The sequence below is a fragment of the Poecilia reticulata genome, chromosome 7 (genome assembly GCF_904066995.2).
Source record: "Poecilia reticulata chromosome 7, P_reticulata-male-v2, whole genome shotgun sequence".
NCBI classification, from domain to species: domain Eukaryota; kingdom Metazoa; phylum Chordata; class Actinopteri; order Cyprinodontiformes; family Poeciliidae; genus Poecilia; species Poecilia reticulata.
In genome coordinates this window covers 28,049,668-28,070,476 of record NC_088836.1, presented here as the reverse complement: position 1 = coordinate 28,070,476, position 20,809 = coordinate 28,049,668, and the positions used below count along the sequence as shown (strand labels likewise).

The 20,809-nt window shown below is 37.9% G+C and overlaps 1 protein-coding gene across 7 annotated transcripts in view; it reads right to left on the bottom strand.

Moving 5' to 3' along the window:
- Positions 1-16,209: 16,209 nt before the first annotated feature.
- Positions 16,210-20,809, bottom strand: part of plxna2 (plexin A2) — a 217,896-nt gene continuing 213,296 nt past the window's right edge. For all 7 annotated transcript variants that reach the window (XM_081609239.1, XM_081609235.1, XM_081609236.1 and 4 more), the window contains one exon: positions 16,210-20,735. In XM_081609239.1, the coding sequence (XP_081465365.1) occupies positions 20,640-20,735 (96 nt within the window). In that variant the 3' untranslated portion in view covers positions 16,210-20,639. The remainder of the gene's footprint in view (positions 20,736-20,809) is intronic.

Here is a 20,809-nt window from a genome sequence, read left to right as displayed (position 1 = left end):
AAACATTCAATTTTATTTTTGAAACCCTTTCCAGACTGACTTTGTCATCTTTCTCATGTGTTCTTGAATTAGTTTACGTTGGCACATGATGTGCTGCTTTTTAAGATCTTTATGCATATTTTATGTTGCTAGAACAACATGAAAGCCTCTGGAAGTCATTTCTTCATTCTGTACATCAGGAAGTCTTCAGGACTGGGTGTGGCTTTGGTGACTTAAAATGAAACTTAATTTGGTCCAGATTGGAGAACCAAGCTTTGGAACTTGCACAAAAAGTTAATCCATTTATTTATCCTTTATATTTATAATGTAGGATTTTTTTTATCATTTCATTAGGGATAAGACTTAACTGGTTGCACTGGAGTCTGCTTGGCAACCATCATTGGCAGATGATGGTGGAGTTTGCAGGTTACTGCAAGAGAAAAGAGTCTTAAAAATCAAATCGGAAATTTCCAATTGGCTTTAAACTTCAAGATTTATTTTGATATGTTTTTTGCTTTTTTTTGACAGGACCTAATGCATGTTCTCGTCTTACACACAGAAAACAAAAACCCCACTGAAAAATATGAATAAAAACCCATAAATGTATTTGTGAGAGGTTCATTGGCTTTGTTTAGCAAAACCGATGTAAAAAGTGCAGAATCAGGTTCCTTAGAGGGTATTGCAAGTTTGAAATAGGACCAAAATTCAGACAAGAGTGTTAGAATAAAGTTTTAATGATGAAGATGACAAAGCTTACAGGTTGGGCATGGGCAGAACAAAAACACCAGAGAATCCCTGTACAGAGGAGATCTGATCAATGGGAACCAGGTAAGTCTAATCAGGGGAATGTTGAACAGCTGTCAGCAGAGGGCAAACAGGGAGACTTAGGGAATGAGACTTATTAACCCAGGTGATACACAGGGAGTTGAACTGGACACAAAGACAGTGCAAAACAATAACAAGGTTTTTCTCTACAGTTGTTGAAATCACTTATGCTTACTAACAGATCTTGAAGTAGAAATGGAAAGTCATTAAGTGGGATACAAACTGAAAGAGGAACAAATAAACAGCTTTTCACTGAAGATGTGTCTTGCAGTCATGTCAGTTTTAGATGGTGACAAACTTCCAACTTCATCATTTGGAAGACTTCATGACAACTGTGTTTGTTTTCCAACTTGGCACTTCAAGAGTGTGACTTTTAAAGAACGAATGAAGCACAAATAAACCACACCCTTTAAATATGCGGCACCAATAAAAAAATAATGTGTTTTTTGCTTTTCTGCTAAAATAATACCAAGGGTTTTGGTGGCTTTCGACATGAAGTTTAAGAAGCACTGATTTTGTGATTTGCAAGCATTAGATTTTTGGAAGTGCATAACAAAGGAAGGAGACAGAAAATAAGAAAAACAAAAATTCAAATAAAGCAAACTAAAAGAACATAAAAAAGAAAGTAAAAGGAAAAGATGTATGCCAAAGTGGTTTAAACAAGAAACATATAAACATAAGGAGTGTATACAGGAAGACGCCCAGAGCAGTTTTTACTCCACACCTGCAATGTTCGCTTTCCAGTCTTCCGGCTGACATTTACAACAATGGAACACATGTATTCTGTTTAAATTTCTCTTGGAGATTCACCTGGACATCGGGGCCGGCTCTTCCTCTCTCCTGCATGTTACAGCTGAGCCAGTAAAAGTACATGGCGTCTCTCAAAATGCCTGGACGCACGTTTTGTTTGTCTCTGGACAGACAAAAAGCAGCCAGCAGTGAGTCATTACTAAGCCCCAGAAGGACACACACAGACACACACACACACACACGCACACACACGCATACACACATACTGTAGCACATGTGCTTCATTGAACAATCACACGAGTTGTTAGGAGGAAAACACCAAGTCTGAGACCTGAAGTGTTTCAGAGTTAACAGCGCATGTTCACAGACTGAAAACTCAGAGATCTAAAACCTGCTCAAATATTTATTGTAGAATAACTTAACCAACTCAATGGCTAAGTTCTGTTGTGTTGGTAAAGAACTTTACCAACACAAATAAATTAAATCAGCTATTAAGTTTTCAGTTTTTATAATTTTTGTTATTGGGAATATATCATATAATTGCAAATGACTTCACTTTCATACTATGATTAGTCTTCTGACACATGCAAATCTACTATGTTGTCTTATTTCCCAAAGAAGAATCACCTAAGTATATACAGTGGTTTGCAAAAGTATTCATACCCCTTAAACTTTTCCATATTTTGTCACATTACAACTAAAAACATAAATATATTTTAGTGTAATTTAATGTGAAAGACAAACACAAACCAGAATACAATTGTGAAATAGAATGACAATTATAGAAAAAAAAATCTGGACAGTGCGGTGTGCAAATTATTCAGCCTCCCTACTTCCCTCAGTACCACCTTTTGCTACAATTACAGCTGCAAGTCATTTAGTGTTTTAGTGTCTACCAGCTTTTCACATCAAGTGACTGAATTTGTTTGTGCATTCTTCTTTGCAAATTCTATAATCGTGTATAATTTTCTGTTTCATCACTTTGTTTACATACAACTTTGTTTTGGTCTTTCAAATTCAATTCCAACGAAATTTATTTATGTTTGTGACAAAATATAGAAAGGTTCAAGGGGAATGAATACTGTTGGAAGCCACTGTAGTTAATAGCAAAAAAAACAAAAACTGGACAGCATATCTGTAAGTAGAATCCTGGTATTTGGGGATTTTGCTTTTATTTATCAAAATACACAAAGAATCCCTGTGTTACAGCAAGGGGGGCGATGAGGGGTACTGCCAGGACATCACGAGGATCAGCACATGGAAACAGGAACTCTGACCCTCAAGGACATTCTTTCACTTGTTTGTTTTCTTCCTCTTTTTTAGATGTTTATGCTGTTCAGGACTAAAATATCTGGTCTTATGCAACGAGAATTGAAAGGAAGAGAGACAGAATTTAGAGTGTCGGCCAAACCCAACTGGACTGTTTATTGCTGAAAAGCTCGATCACATTCTCCATGGACCAAAGTCTGCGGTTCCAGTTAAAGTCGGAGTCGGCATCTGACAGCCCAGCTTTGCAGTGGGTGACAAAAACAGAAGAAAAAACAAAAACATTGGCTGTCTTCTGCCCTCATTTCAGGAGTGCTCAGGCCTCCTGAAATGAGCCAACTTAACAAGGACTGATCCCACCGAGAACACAAAGTGTTTTCTTTTCTCCTGCCCTGTCGAGAATAAAAGGACTAAAGAACAACTTTAACCCAAGAACCATCAGATCAACAGTTCTGAGCACTAAGCCTTTAATCTAGATAAACTCCACAATTATACAAAGACTTTACAATATATCTAAATATTGATACTATTACATAATTACTCAGATACATTTCAAATTGAGTTTATACAATACATTTCAAATTCTAATCAGTATTTGCTTTCAGACATTTCAAAGTCTAAATGAAGCTACATGTTATATTTATTTTGGTACGCGCTGTTAAGCCTAAAATAATTCATATGTCTGGCAAATTTTGATTTAGAATCATCTTAATTCTGCCAAGAAGTTTGTTTCTGATGGGAAAATGAGCAACTGTCAAAATATAATAAAGCAGTGCCATGTTAGCGATCTAACTTTTCTTATAATCACTGGCTTTTTGCCTGATTTCACAGATATTTTCACAGCTTTTCTTTGGTGATAAGCTGTCAGTCTTTAGGAAGGCCTCCTTGCAATCACCCATCAGATAAAAGTTTGGACTGGGGCTCCCCAAAGAATAAATACATTGCAAAAATAAATAATAAAAAATACTTTAAACCTTAAGCTGCAAGGAGTGCCAGTAATTTTCAGCTTAAATTCAATGTCAAAATTACATCAAATTCACCAAATAGCAGCTTGTATGATATATCTAATAAATACTTTTTAAAGCTTATGAACTAAAGTAACACGATTAATAAACACACTTTGAGTTTTTTCTCAGTTTTTACACTTGCCACTTGTAGTAATTAGATCCTCCACCAGAGGGAGTAAGACATTTGTAGTGTTGAAGACCGCAGGTTTCAGAGAATAGTAAGAACTTTACAGCTGTTCTAACCTTTTACAGATTAAATTAAATTGCAACTATTAACTATTAAACATTTTAAAGATTTTATTACATATTTCAACAATTCATCATGTCTGTTTGCTTGTTTTTGTCTTATGTGGAGAAGTCTCATTGCTATTTGCAATCACAAAGGCTTTCAATTGTATCTGTTCCATTTTTTTCCTCATTGCAAGAAGAGATTAATTTGTTAATGTTAACAGTTATGCTACGTTTAAACAGTTATGTTTGACCAACATTTTCTTAATTAAAAAAATAAGATTTTAATGTATTCCAGCGTTCCCAAAATTCTGTAATATTTATCATCTCAGCTGCTAAATTTATGCATCTGATGTTGGCATGAAGTGTAGTAGGAGTCCCTCCAACTGGCCAGATATACAACCGACATCCAGAGTTTTAAGGCATTACTTGAAATGTAACGCAGTGTCAAAATTGTCAGCCAACAAATCTGTTCCAATTGCATCATTGCAAATATTGACATTCCGATGATGACTGGAACTCATAATATTAAGTAGCTCTAAAAGCTCAATTGCAGCTTGAAGCACAGAAAAACTGGAGGACTGTCATCTGAGCATGTGAGTGAAAAAGTATACTTTCATAAAGTCTTGAGAAGAGAACCAGGATCTGGCCCTTTCGTTCCAAACTGCCCAGGTATTTGCCGTTACCAGCGCTGCCAAAAACTTAATTTGAGCCTCCGACTGTAAGTCCTTTCTGCCTAAAGCTGAAGAGTGACGAATCTCCTCAAAATATCCGTCCGTTAAACTGGGATTCTAACATGACTTTACTTTTCCATTGCTACCCATTCCATTAAGTACATGCGATATAAGTCAGTATTGTTTTATTGTAATGTTTTCTTTGCTGAACAAATATCAAAGTACAAGCATCATGTGTCCAACATGCAGCACAAAAACATAGCTGATAGATGGAATGGCCTCATTGTTTGAGGTTTAATCTGGAGAAAAGCTGTTTCTGTTTGTATGCTAGTGAAAACGCTTCCAGATTAGTAGAACTGCTCTGGCTGCTCTACAGGCCTGCACTGAGCAGAATTAGTATTATTTATGACGGCGTTAACTTCTTCTGCTTTGCTGTGAATGTTGTGTAATCTCAGTGCGTTGCTGCCTGTCGTGGCCAGGATTCTCTTGCAAAAGAGATTTTTAAACTCAATGGGATTTTAATGGTGAAATAAAGGTTAAATAATTGAAGTAAAAATATTAACCACATTCTTTGACTTGATTCCTGACATGCGTAACTTTGAGGAGTTGAGATGTACAGTAGTTTCTCTCCAACTCAGAAAAAAGAAAAAAAATTAAACATGGACCAATGAGAAGCAAGCAATCATGATGGACAGTTTGTGCTATGAACAAGGTCTCAATCCCATTAGCAATTGATCAAATTAAAACCTTTCTATCTTTTAGTAATACTATAAATGACCATCGTTAGCATTGGGGTTGGTGACTGAAGCCCTTTTATAAGCCCTTACTGAACCACAGGCTCGCTCCCTTAATATCTTTAATGAGATTATTGGGGTATTTATGTCAGAGATTATGCTAATACATCAAAAGATGGATTTAATATTAAAGCCTGTGCTGTCAATCCGATTCATAAATATATGGATGTTAGGATAATAACAAATTATGGTGACTAAGTTTTACTTTTTATTTGGTCTCTCTGGGAAATATTAGATGTTGAAATCCCATGAGACTGTCTGACCAATGAAGAGCACTAAAGTGTGAGATAAAGTAAATTTTTTTCATCTAAAATTTTCCTTAATTAAGTTTGGAGTTTCTAAAAATATGGTTGTGTGTTTTACAGAGCCGTTAGAAATGCAGGTCCGGACTTTGTGAGGTTTCAAAATGTGCCGCATTATGAAGGATGTATTTTCATCATGTAGTCAGAAAAAGGACAATATTAGATGGGATGTGTGATAAATATAAAGCTTTAAACAATGTTTGTAGGATTTGGGAGATTTTCCTGCCTTTGTTTCAGTGTCGCTGAGGAAACCGTGTGCAAAACACCTGGCGTTATATTTTCCTACTTTTCTGAAAGGAAATTGAAAACGTCCTCAATTTTCATGCGATGTCACCATCAGGACTCCCCAGTTTAATCCACCTATCATCACACTAAGATATAAATACATTTCTGCTTCCTGCTGTTCTGTGTTTCACTCTTAACAGAAGAGCATCCAGTCTGTCATGTGTCTTCTGAAGGATGCAGAAAAACCCACTGATGACTTCAAAGACGACCACAGAATCATTGCACTATCTTCATGGCCTGCTTTTCATGCCCGTTGCATAAGAGCATGTGAAACATGACTGAGCTGGCCAAGAGTTTCTTTAATTTCATAGATGGGCAGCACCAGGGTGCTCGGCTAAAAATTAGCAACACAGAATGACTTGATGGTTTCAGCAATTAGCTGAACACAACAAAACAGCCAGGCCTCTAAATAATATTTCCCACATTCTCAGTGACGATTTAAACACTCCAAATCTACTTCTGAGGGGGAAATAAAGAGTTATTTTATTCAGCTTTTGTAGGATAAGATTCTATGTTTTTTTTTATACAATACTATGTTAGGAGAGAATCTATATTTCACATAATATTTGTCGACTTTTGCCAATCTGTTAAAAATGAAGTCAGCAAAAGCAGTGCCAAAAACCAGTGGCTGCAGGATTGGGAAGACAACTATGTGAATGCCGCTGACACTGCCAGACAGACAGAGCATGTTTCCATCTCATTTCACCTTCTGCAGGTAATTTGTCCTTCTGGCAACTGGCACGTTCTGGCAAAACTGTGTAAATTGTTCACGCTTCTAATTTGATCTGAACTGGTTTGTTTGTTTATTTAAAAACGTAACAGTCTGAAGTATTTGGGAAAATACTTTAGTCCAGGAAAAAAAAATAAAAAAAATTGAAATTAGAAATGAACAAAGATTGAGTTCTAGCTGGGTCCATATTCTCAAAGAATGTCAAGAATAAAAGTAGCTCCTAGTGAGGTCATTTCAGGAATATTCCTAGAAATCTTTCTTAGATTTTTATCTCGGAAAGATAAAAAAAATGAAATAAAAGATTTTTAAAAATATCCACCAATGTGTCTCTTATATATATATATATATATATATGTATATAATGTTTTTCTCTCAGACCAGTTTTAAAGAGCAAACCCATATTTTCTTTTGCTTTACTTCTCATTCTTCCTGACTCTCTGCTGATCCTGTACATATGTTCATTTTAAGCTCTCCCCTCTGATGGGAGCCTCCTCCTATTGTTCAGAGGCTCAGTCCCTGCAGACTCAACCCAATTCACAAAGCAAATGTAAGTACTTCACAAGCAGAAAACCATGCATACCTAATCTTGAACATATTCTCTCTGAACTCAGGAAGTTAGACAACATGTCAACATTTTACGATACGCTGGAGAATTGCACCTCGGAGGAGAATACTTAAATACCTAAATTCATTGTTCTCTAAGCGATTCTGCTTCTTCGTCCTCAGCTTCATTATGTCCTCTTTTTGAAAAGGGCAAACTCTGCAGGCATGCTACTAGCCCTAATTGGCTCTGATTGGGAGACATCTTGAAGTGATTTATTCTCAAGGACGAGAGGACTGTGAAAGCTCAGGGTGTAAAGGGTTTTGAATCACAACCCAAGGATTTTTAATCCCTTCTCCACATTTTCTTTCAACACGTGTTCATCTCGATGCAGAAGAAAGCACACACACACGGGATGGAGGCCAGATTGTATAATACTTCAAAAAGCATATCACAGCTGGTATTTCATCTTCATGCATTTGATAGACCGTGTACTCTTACATTCAGGAAATATGTCAGACTAAACCGTATCGTATCTGAATGCCATGTTACAGTCAACTTCAGTATATCATTTACTGGCCTTTAATGTGTTACACCAACAATGTAGTGCATATTTGTAAAGCAAATGGTAAATTACACACTGTTTTTTATATTCATTTATTTTTACAAATACAATTCCAAACTGTGTGACGTGTTAGTAACAAGGGCATGGCTTACTTAAAAGTTATGTGTACATATATTTATTGATTTATGAATAAATATAACTGTTTTGTTTTTGAGTGGTCCTCATAAAATAAAATGAAACAATAAAATTTAATTTAAGAACATACAGTATATGTGTAGTGCTGATTGGAGGTAATAATCCTACTGCAAGACTTGGTTATTTTGAATAGCATGACATCTGAACTTTCCAGCTAAGCTAATGCTAAGTGTATGTGTGTTTTTACCAGTGTTACAGTTACTTTATAATACCTTTGTGGTGACAAACTTATTCTAGAAATGGTAAAACAAATGTCCATTTCAAATTCAAAAACAGTCGAGGACCTGGTGACCGTGTTACAGGTTTATTTTATTTTATTTTATTTGATTCGAATGCTTTGTTCAAAACTGTTTGTCAGTTTCTGATATACATGTTATATCGGTGGAACATACAAATAAACTTTCACTTTTATTTATTTGTCCCATGTATTTTAACAATGTCAGACTATCCCCCTGGTCTGTAATCATGGTTTTGACTTCATTACCTGTCCTGTTGTTTTAGGTTATATTTATACCACACTTGCACATCTACAGATTTAATTTTTGTATAATTCTTCAATACAACACACCTCAAGCTTAGTTAGACGGATTTGGAGCATCTATAAAAATCAGTTTATAAGTCTTCCTTTACAGTCTCTACTAGATTGAAGTCTGGACTTTCCAGCTCTTGCTGTAGGTTCTTGGGTAGCTGTTGTGATGAAATCTACATTCCTGTCTTATTTTTCACCAGATGTATCCATACGTTCAGCACATCCCCACAATGTTCTTTAGCGTATCATTGTATAGAAATGTATGAAACAGTTGCAATAAGCAGGAAAAAAAACCTAGAACTATACCATTTTTGTCATGCCTTGTTGTTTTCATTCTGTTTTTATAAATATCTTAAAGATAACAATTGCTCGTGAGAAACTGTGCATATTTAAAACAGCAAACGATCAGATAAGATCTGTTAAAATTAATTTAATCAAATTAGGCCGCTCAAACGGCTCTAATTATCAGTCTGATTAATCTCTATGGCAGATTCCCATTAATCAAACTGCTGTCAGAAATGGTTATTAATGCTAATTTTAAACCTTCTGTATAAAATTTGTAGAAACAATATTTGAAAAATGTAATCTACCCACCTAAATCTGTGATGAAGGAAAATACTTCCATTTATTCTAAAACAATATGAATTCATTGCAGAAATCTTTCATTTACAGGAATTTGTAACTCTGTTTTGAGGTTTATATTTAAAGTGATTTTTCCACGCAGAACCATTAGATGGCACTATGAGATCAGCTTATTTTAGGACTATCTCAAGCCGGCTCCAAATGGGAAAGCTGTTGCGTTTAGAAATAAAGAGACTCTGCCCTCTTGTGGCAAAAAACGGAACAAAACAAGGTCCAGCCTGTGCTGCTTTTCAGGTTTTTGTCATGAGAAACTGTTTATTTTTTCCATGACATAATGACATAGGCAACTTCTTAATTAAGTTAAAGAGCAAGATATGGCATCTATTTGTATGTCATGTATTTGTTATGAAATACATGAAAGAAAACCAATATAATACAAAAGAAAATAAAAATAATGGGCAAAGAAACCCTAATTTTTAGACACATGTTTTTCGATCAGGCCTCCAGCCATCACAAAGCAAACCCATCATGAAACTGTCTGGTGTTTCTGGGTGTGGCGACGGGTGGAGGAGGTGATGTGTGTTCTGCTGTCTGTTTTGAAGCTCTACACACCTCACCCCCAGCCGCTCTGTGAAGTGTTGCTCTGGGCTCGTCGGGAGACGCTCAGGTCCTCCACATCAAATATTCATTCCACAGAAACTCCTAAGCCTTAAATAATTCTCAAAGAAGTGAGCCGAAAGCGTGGCCTTGCTATCCAAGGCACGTTTCCATCCGGACAATGGATTCACGAGGGGTGGGGCGAGGGTGTGGGGAGGCAGAATGAAAAGTGGGTGCTGGCAGAGAGGGTGAGACGGGGAGAATTGGATCAATTGTATGCAGCTATAACAGATGGCTCGGTTTAATAATAACTAACTGAGCAGGCCGAGATAAAACACATTAAAGCGGTTTTATTCAGACAAATCAGCTGACTGATCACATTTTAACCAGACCTAAGAAAAGGTGATAAGGGGGCAGGACAAACCAGTGGTTTTCATTGATTTAGAGGAGTGAGTGTTGATCTGAGGAGGTAAGAAAATCTTTTCTCATTCAGGTCCAGGTGATAACACATCTCATCTGATCTGACCCTGCTCTCATCCAGGCTTTTATTCCAACCGCATTAAACCATGATACCGAACACACATTAGCCCGCCATATCCGTGTCCCTGCCTGAGCAGGATCTGTCCTCTCTGGTGAGCCTGTGTGGCAGGTGGTTCATCGACTCGGCCCCCCGCCCCGGCCCACCGGCCCCCACACTCTGATAAGAGCTCAGCGTGGAAAATCAGACAGCGGCGCCCTGGCCTTTCAGCAGCAAGCAGGAGAAAATGAGCCATGAAGGAAATCGGAGGTGATTATCTTTATTATCAGCCGAGGGAGTAACCGTGGAAACAACGACCTGTGTGTATGCGTGTGTGTGTGTGTGTGTGTGTGTGTGTGTGTGTCTGTCTTGGGGTGCGCAAGCTGTTCCAGCAGCCTGCTGATTGGCCCATACAAGCACCAGTGGTAATTAACATCTGCATATGCAAACGAGCGCACCGGCAAGGGAAATTTGGCAACCGTTTCTCACCTGCGCCATGAGCCCGGAAGCAGCAGGGTTAGTTCGGTTAGTCTCGCTGTGTGGATGTGTGGGTGCGTGGCCTCCAACACATGGGTGCACGCAAACACACATCAATAGTACAATTATGTATGTTCTTGACTTTATATTCATGGCACAACCCGGCTTTTTTGGGCAACGTCCCTGTTTATTTGCATAGCTGAGAACTACCAACACCTGCACATTTTGGAAGCGCGCGCGGCGTGGATGGATGGACCTGGAGCGGAGGGGTGGAGTGAACGCCAGCCCCACACCTCTCCATGTTTGCTTTTCAGTCCTAAGAGATCAGGCCACACAACAGGAGGCTGTCAGCCGGCCTGCTGAGAGAGAGAGAGCCTCATTATCATCTCAGGGTCCAGGGACAGGCCACGTCCACAGAAAGTCAGCTAAACAAACCAAATCACAGTCTGCAGCCACGTGGAGCGGGAGTTTGAAGCGACGCCTTTTTTTGTTTGTTTTAAAGTATCACAATCTGTTTTCGTTTCCATAAATTGTAAAATTGAAATTACAAAATAGTTTTGTTTGATGGAAATGCCACATGCCAATTTCTACATTTTTGATTTAAAAAAAAGTTTGGTAACACTTTATTTGAAGGGGTGTGCATAAGACTGACATGACAACTGTCATAAACATTCATAAAAACTTCTTGATTTTCATGACAGATGTTATGTCATGTTTATGACAGTGTCATGTCAGTCTTATGCACAACCCTTCAAATAAAGTGTTACCAAAAGTTCATGCACTAGGATGAAGTGGTTTTTCAGCTGTACTTTGCTAAATTGCAACAGGAACACTTTTTTTGGCATCACACGAGTCATGTGATAAACAGCCGATTGTTGCTATTGGCACAAACAACAAAGTTTGGTTTAAAATGACACAGCCAATTAAAAACACAACAAAAAGGCAATACTTTTTTTTTTTTTTTTACTTCTTACAACAGTTTGAAGAATCTGCACTTGCTGGGAACCGTCTGGTTCCTTCAAGTCAAAGTTCCAGCTTTAGAGGGAATTCTTTTATATTTTTCCACTTATTGCAAAGTTGTCAAACTCTGGTCCCAGATGACCTTTGACCTGCAAGCTTTAGAAACCATTGCTACCCTGATTTACTGTCATTAAGACAAATTACAATGTCTAATTTCCACAGGCTGAAACTCACAACAAATCTTGCTGTTTTGAAACAATTAAAATCTCCAAAAACTTTGTGGACAGTAATTTGAATGCTATTTCAATTAAAGCAAAGGTTGGGAACTTTATGGCAAAAACTGTTCTTTGTTCCATTTGCCAATTAAGCTGATTTGCAGTGGTGGAACACACATTTTGTCAGTGGGAAATGTCAGGGTGACGAGGTAAAACACACAAAAGATTTTAAAAAATATTTGAAAATGATGAATGACCTGAACTTATTTAGCAATTTCAGCCATCTACACACACACACACACGCACACACACACACACACACACACACACACGTACACGCATTTAGATACAAATGGGTTTTCATCAGAAGGCAACAGGAGTATCAGTGCCCTGCACAACTTCCAAACAGTTAAATGGATGTTCAAATGCAATACATTTGTTCATGATGTTAGAAAAACAAGATTTCTTTAAACAACTAGCAATCAAAAAGCAGTGTTTGGTAAAAAGCCATCTTGATATCCCCATATGTCAGTAGTTTATCAGCGTCACATTTCAGACTGTTTTTATCTTCTGTAACACCATTTGTAGGTGTGGGCAATTCAGTGAAGCACATTTCTTAGGACCAGTTTCAAGATTATTTCTTATTGATTTTGTAGCACTTTGTCCGTTTGTGCCTCACTCACACACACAGAATACATTACATAGTGTAGATGGTAAAAGGACCCAGTGGAGACAGACTGCGATTCATGCAGAGCTCACAGACGTGTTTATTCCTAATGAGAGCGAGGTTGACAAGGAGCAGGTGAGGTGAACTGTGGACCACACAGAGAGATGGTTCCACATTATAAATGGAGCAAGAGTTAAACACCTCTCCATGACACTTTTATATCTTTGTAGTCTGCCTTATGTGAATGTCCACCACCATCTGAAAGTGTGCGTTTTTAGTTTTGCACAGAAATTTAACAACAAAACATGAGGCATATAAAAAAGCACAAATTTTCAGAAAAAGCATCAGATATTGTTTCATTGGAAAAAAAAGAGATTTAAAAATCACCTCTGGCACCCTCTTTTGCCAACTCACATTAATTATTTCTGAATTTGCCTTGTAATCCTGGCTGAAAATCCTACCCAGAACGAATGGCATGTCAGCTTTACGCAACTGCTTGTAAAGGCATTACAGGGCGTTAAGTCCCGCATGGATTTGAATTGGTCTCAGCAGTGCAGGATTAGAAGCAGCGGGGATTAGACCTTCCCCAGAGGAAATACAGAAGGAGGGACGGCCAAGGGACTTAAGATATAAAATACATATTGTTTGATAGTCTGACAGCACCGCCAAAGTTGAGTGATAAAGTCCGTCCTCATTTGGACCACTGATTAAGATGTTTACACGCCCTTCATTGACTTACATGAATGAATTTGAGTAAATGTTGTCAGTAAGGAAAAATATTCCAAGACTTATTGAAAAGTGTTGGGAATCCTGCCAGTACAACATTACACAAACCAACTTTGTCAACAGAAAAGGTCTGAGCCTTGATCCATAACAGTTTTGCTCATGTCCAGTCCTCTAGAGCTACTATCTTAAACTTTTAGTAGCGTCTGCAACACACCTGAATCAAAGGAGGGGCTCATTATCAAACCTCTGTGGAGCTTAATGACATGCTAATGGGGAAATTCAGCCATTGGGTTCAGGTGTGTTGGAGAAGAGATGCGACCAAAGGCTGCAGGATAGTAGGACTTGGGTATTCTAGAACTTGGGGAAAGAATAATCTTTCACCGTTTCTTACTGTAAAATTGATCTGCAGAGTCCTGGGTCTTTTTTTTAAATCCTTTATCATCTTCTTCATCCCAGGATGAGCTGAGCTGAAAGGAAGAAGTCCAAAGACTAAGACGGAACAATGCTGAGCTTCAGAAGCACATAATAAAGACAATTGTTCAGTCTCCCAGAAGATCTGTTTAAAATTAAACTTACATTTCAATCGCTGTGAAAAACAGGTGAATTCTAGATATTTTAAGCAAGCAAGAGAGCCGGTTGAATTTTTCCTGAGCTACACCTGAATTTAGCATCACATATTGTTCCTGCTTTGCCTACAAATCCCTCATGGGCTTCTAACAAATAGACATAATGAACGGGAATGTTGTAGAATGAGCATGAATATTCTAAGACATGTAAGAGAAGTAGTTAGCATCTCTGGCAGGTTGTGCCATAGCTAAAAAACTGAAACATTTTTTCAGGATAAGACTTTTCTAAGTAGACACAGATTGAAGAAGCTGTGCTGACAGAGTATCTGGAGGTAAACATGCAGGTGACAGAATGTTTCTTTGTGCATCTGTCCTCAAAATTAGCACCATTGTAGGTAGAAATAATGCATTACTCCCCAAGATGACATGAAAGGCTAGCTCCCAGAATTACAGGAAGATATGGTATTACTCTCCGATGATTTTGGCTGGTTTTTTTCCACACTCCACATTTACAACGTCCCTTTCACCATCAAGCAAAACAGAAAATTGGAAGCTTGGAGTCTACAGTGAGAGGAAAATACGAAGCTTGCCCAGCGAATCATTATTCATGTTGATTGTTCTCTGCTTAAGCAGCACTTGGCTTTGTTTTCGGCACTGATTAAAGCATCCTTTAAATGGGTATTGCAGCACAAATTTGTGCACATCCAAATAGAAGGGGTTTTAGTGTGTCAGAGCAATTTGGGCGGAAACAACAGCAGGCCTTCGACTGCCGTGTTGTTTCTGTATTATACTGCTGAGGTCATTTTAAAGCTTGGTGCCTGAAAGAAGCAATTTCATTCTAGAACAAGATTTTCTTCTTTATTTTTCTCTTTCAAATATGAACTCAGAAACATATAGGGAATTTTGATATACTGTGTGCTTGAACTTTTTATTGACTATGCATAATATTAAAATAAATCTTGAAGACAAAACAATTCACTTGAAGCAGTTTGAAAGAAAGCTATTGCTCTCTTCTCATCAACTTCACTTCTATCTAGTATTGTGGGATCCAACAAACAAGAACTTGGTATTGATACGACGGAAAGCTGAGATTTATAAGTTATTTTTTTTTTTGAAATGTTAGTTATTTGTTTGTATGACCTTCCAAATATAAATAAACAACAAAGACATGGTCATAAACCAACTCAAATGAAAACCCAGTCACCCAACAATCAGGACACATTTCAGTCTTAAATATACACTAATTTCTACTTTTAAAGGTTCCAAAGAAAGTTGGATCATTGCAGCATCCATCATTAATAATTAAAGACTTTTGGCACTAATTTACAGAAGAATAATTGCATTTGAAGCTTATATAAAGCACATATTCCTGCATTTCAAGCATGCAACATATTCCAAAATCAAAAGAACGACTTAAGGTTTGTGCCAAGTCATTTTTAATGTTGCTGAACAGGTGATGCCAATAGTTGATGGTAGAAGAGTCATAGAAAACCAACAGATTTATCCTGCGGAGTCTTTCAGAGTTGAGTTTAATTAGCGAGGTCATTCATCCCATGAACAAACAAATGGTCCTTATTTAAGAATGAAAAATCCTATGTATAGTAAAGTTGAAAACAAGTACCTAAAATGTTACGTTGCTCAGATTAAATGATCTCAAATGCTTTGAAAATGGAAACCAAAACTAGAAAAATGTCATATAATTTTAAGTAATTATATAGAGAACCCCACAAACCATGTTAAGTCTTCTTAAATGTTAAATTCTTGGGGTTCCTAACCCGAGCTTCAGTGTTCATGACATCCTTACTTTCATTGTTTTCTAGCAGCACAAGCAGAAGTAGTTATGTAACCAGTAGCGCTAAATTATGCCTGTAAAACATACAGTAGCTGTCAAACTCAAATTTTCCACAGTATGATTAAAAGTACATTCATCATAAATGAGCCTACCTTTAAAATTCAGAAGCATTTTACATTTTCAAATTCAATATTCAAAAGTGTTATAAATGTAAGAGCTGGCTCTTTCTTGGCAAATGTAACAACAAATATGACGTTTTGGGACTGGCAGCAATCCGCCTTAGATGCATCTCATCTGCTGAAGTCAAACATACTTCGTTTTCATCCTTTGTGAAGTGAGAACATACCTATCTGTGTTCAAATTTTCTTGCATTTTGCTCAAATGCAAAGGAGAAATGTAAAAAATAAACAAGAAAATGAAAAAAAAGACAGGATTACAGATTTTGGTTCTATGCAATTTTAACCAGCAAAGTTTATTTATATATAACAACAGTACAAAGTGAATCCTTGGCTTGCAAAATAGGTGTGCTTCATATTTACAATAGGTACACAATAATATATTATAATAACAAAATCAAAGCAAATAAAAAAACCAAGAGAACAAACTTTTTAAATACTTTAAGTTCTTACAATTTTCACAACACTTTTATAAAACAAGAACAGACAACCATTATTATTATTATCATCATCAATGCCAGTAATTGCTATTTTACAGTACTCCAGTGTCTAAAAAGATTGTTTTTTTTACTATGTGTTTAAAATGGAAGGATACTCATTTTATATTGAGAGTAATACATTGATTGGGACTTGAGTTTGTGTGTCTGATGCCATTTAGCGAGCAAACAAGCTGAAAAGATAACAAAACGCTCTGATCTGTGTAAGGAAAACCACGATTCACTGGAAGCAGAAAGTTTCACAAAGCATTTTCAGTTGTTCAGCTTCATCTGAAGTGAGGTTTGTGAGCATTTCTAAACATCTCTCACAACTGGCAGTCGAATGTAATTCTGCACTGCAGAACGGGTAAAAAAGAAAAATCCTCTCTTTTATTAAAATTAAATTAAAATGAGCGTACAACATGGTAACACAAACAAGCAATCACTTCATAACAACTAAAAAAAAAAAATCTCTGTTCACAATAAAAGGTGCTGCAATTTTAAGACGTTTACAAATGGAAGAATTGCCGTCAGGCTAAATCATAGCACAGATCGATATGTCAATAGGAACACAAGGCAGAACTAAAGCACGAGTTAAAACGCATGCATAAATATCAGATGAGAAACATCTGGGTTACAAATGTTTTAAGAGAGAAAAATCAAAGCCATTCTTAACCAGTTGGAGCCTAACTTTGTTTCTCACACTCCTGTGTTACAGGGGGAGGAGCTCACAGAACAGCTGGAAGGATTCTGTCAAAAAATAAAGTTCATTCCTTGGAAAAAGGAAAAAAAGGCATTAAGGTCCCATTAAAACAAAAAGCATTACTCCGTATAAGCAATGTGAGGTATGAGGAGGATACAATTCTAGTCGCTGAAATTGGGAAGACGCCTTCATCAAAAGGAAGAAGCTTCATGTTCTCTGTGTGTGTGCTGCGCATGTGTGCACTGCTGTGTACCTAGAGTCGGTTATTAGACCGTTAGGGAGCTTGAAAAATTAACATACTGCATTTGCAAATAAATACAACAACAAACTCGACAAATACAACTGTGACCTTACCCCTTAATTTTAGTTTGCTATAAATACTTTTGATTGGCAGATTCCGGGAAATTATCTTCAAGAAATTAGAAAATTGATATGTTTATATAAACTACCAACTGGTTCAATTTCAGATTGCAAGCTCCTTCTTTTCCTCTAATTATGCTGGTAAGTATTTTATTTATTTTTTCATTTTTTCCAGCAAAAGGTCAGCTATCCTGCAGAGTGGAACTGTGCCTGTGGCACAGAAGAAAACATGTTCTTCAAGCAAATACACTTTAGTTTTAAGGTCCAATGTAAGCACTGAATCATGAATCCTAAATCTGCTGTGATGCTAGTTTTTGTTTTTAGGACATCATTCAGTCCGACGTCTGCTTGACTCGGGTCCAAAATACGAGATAAGGTCTACCTTGTCTTTTATCAAGTTACAACCACAACCTGTATTTTATTTTAATGTTATGTGATATACCAACACAAAGTAGAATATCTATTCAGCCCTTTTTACTCTGATACCATTAAATAAAAGGCATACACATACACACACGCACCCACACACACACACAAAACAGATTCAGAACTTGAGTGAACCTGTTGATAAATTATTCATCTTGCACCACTTTGATGGAAGAGTAGTAAGAGTAGTTCACCCTGTACACACCATTCACACAGTAAAACATGGTGGTGATATCATGATGCAGACCTAGACCTAATACTTCATCCAATCAGATTCAGTCACTCTGTGATGAAGAGGGATCAAAAATTGCAGATTGTATTTGTGCAAAAGTGGAAGATGCCACAAAACACTTGCAGAATCATGCAGTGAATGATGATTCTGAAAACTGAGAGGGCCGAATGCAAATTTCAAGCACACTATTACAATTTGTATTAACAAAAAATCTGAATGCACTACTTTCCGTTGGTATATCAGTTAAAATCTCACTAAAATACATTGAAATTTGTGGCTGTGAAGTAGCAAAACATAAAAAAAAAAATCAAGGATTATCGATACTTTAACAGGGAACTGTCCACTGTTTGTGTGGCTTTGCTGATTTCATCAGCAGGTGCATTTTCAAACGAGGCAACACACTCCAGCCCCTCGTACTCACTGCTGCCCCCACTGGCATGACACAGCAACTGCACCTCACTCCTCACGTCGTCGGACATTTCTTCTCGCCTCTTAGTTTGATGTTTTCTCCTGATCACAGAGCGCACGCAGCCGACTCAGATCAAAGAGCGTCTTCAAAGCCAGAGTGGGAAACCAGAGCTAAAGGGGCTCGCTCTCTCATTCTACCCCTCCATCGCTTTCTCATTTCTCTGCGCTTCTCTTCAAACGGTTGGGGCGAGCCGAGTGCTGGGAGAGGTGCTGCCCGCCTCAGCCTGGCCGTAGCCTCTTCACCTCTCCTTTCTAGATCGTCTCACTATCCTCAGCTGAGTGCTGGTGCCAGGATTCACTGAAAAAGCGTGCCCTGGCTGAGGACTGGTAAGATCAGGGAACACTAAGCAGGCAGGTATCTAAGGCCACAAAGAAAAGAAGCACCTTTCACCCACCTGGTACATGCGCTCCACACACAAAACTGTACAAACGTATTTTCAAGTACTTGATGTAAACAACAAGCAAACATGTCTTGGAAGAAAATAAATCAGCATTTCAGAGGATGGAATCTACAGTTGTCAGCCTGGTTTTAGTCAGGGGACGCTTTCAAACAGCGCGAGTCATTTTATACATCTGATTTTTGTTTCCACCTTTCGGTTTTTCCTTCCTGCTTGTACATCGTACCTTTCAAAACTCGCCAGTCCAGCTTTCAGAGCTTTGAAGTTAACCCAAAACGTGTCCTCTGTAAAGCGTGAACCGATTTTGACACACTAGTAAGCAAGCTGAAACAGTAGGATCTCTTGGCACTTTGTCAAACTGAACCCACACAAAGTTCTTGTGGTCTGGGCAAACACATCGCCGTTAGTTGGACGGTATCTTCTACTGTAGCATCTCTACTGACTCATTGGCACTTGATGAAACCAAACTCTTGGAAATGTTTACACATCTGATGCGTGACTTTGGGGACGCTGTGCGAATAAAGTTTTATCAAGGCTCCCCAAATGAGACATTTGTGGGGAATGTAATGAAAATCAAAGCACATAGAAACTAACTGCTTCACCCGTCATCTTCTAGCTACTGCGTATCAAACTGCTGACTAATTCTCCCCAAGCAAATCGGAATCAGCGTGATTAATTTCGGCTCTTTCGTAGCAGAATCAACTACAAGTATCAGTGTGTCTCACTTAAACTGGTCCAATATTTGTTGCAAAACTTAAAAAAAAGAAAAAAAAAACAAAACATACATTCACATACACTGATTGGCGCCTTAGAACAGCAGAGCGAAGCAGTTCTGCAGCCACTTCACCTCCATCAGCCTCAAGTTTGTTTCATGCATGCTGTCGAAGCTATAACTCCAAAATTAAGATCTACTCACATTTCAAATGATGAGCAGAAGTTGTTTTGATCTCCTTTCTGATCACATGTAGAGCAGCATTTGTTCATGTACATGTTCTGTGAAGCATCAGTCCAAAATGGGAAGGAGTGAGATAAGACGCATCTTTAACAAGATGGAGTTAGGGATACTTTGTGGATATTTTTCTTTAACTGCAGATGATGATATTCACATTTACAGAGTACAAAAATAAAATCTGAGTAATCTGAATGCACACTGTCCAACATGAGATCGGCCTTTCGCCTTCGTTTTTTTTTTTTTACATTTTTTCCTCCATTTCTCGCTCAGAAGGGGGTTGGGAGGCTAAATCTGTTTCTCCATTTGCCTTCACAGTCTTACACGAGTCTTCCTCAATATGACACACACTCTCATGCACACCCACACATGTGAACACCCACATGACATGCAATTTCCTGCCAAATCTAGAGAGGATCCTTTGAGGAAAACGAAACCAACAAACTCAACATGTATAACGTGTATATTATTTCCAGCTGGAGAGCCTCTGCGTCAGTCTCATCGTGATGGCAGGGGAAAAGAATCGCAAACTAAAGCAGTTGTGTTTGTCTGGCTGAAGATGTACAGAGGTCCCAGGTCCAGATCGTGGTTGAAATTTCCCACGGTGAGAGGTAAGTAGTGACCTTTTAAGCAGGTCCATCGGTCCCTTCTCTCCCCTTCTTTGCTTTGGCAGCATTCACCTTCAGCTCTCCAAAGACATGGCAGAGATGAGCTGTTCCACCTTGTAGGCTAACCTCTGTTTCCTTGCCTGCTCCTCCTGCTCCAGGGCTGAAACAATCTGCAAAGAACAGGCAGCAATGTGGTAAAAAAAAAAGAGAAAAACACTCTGCCTTACCACATTACAACCATAAA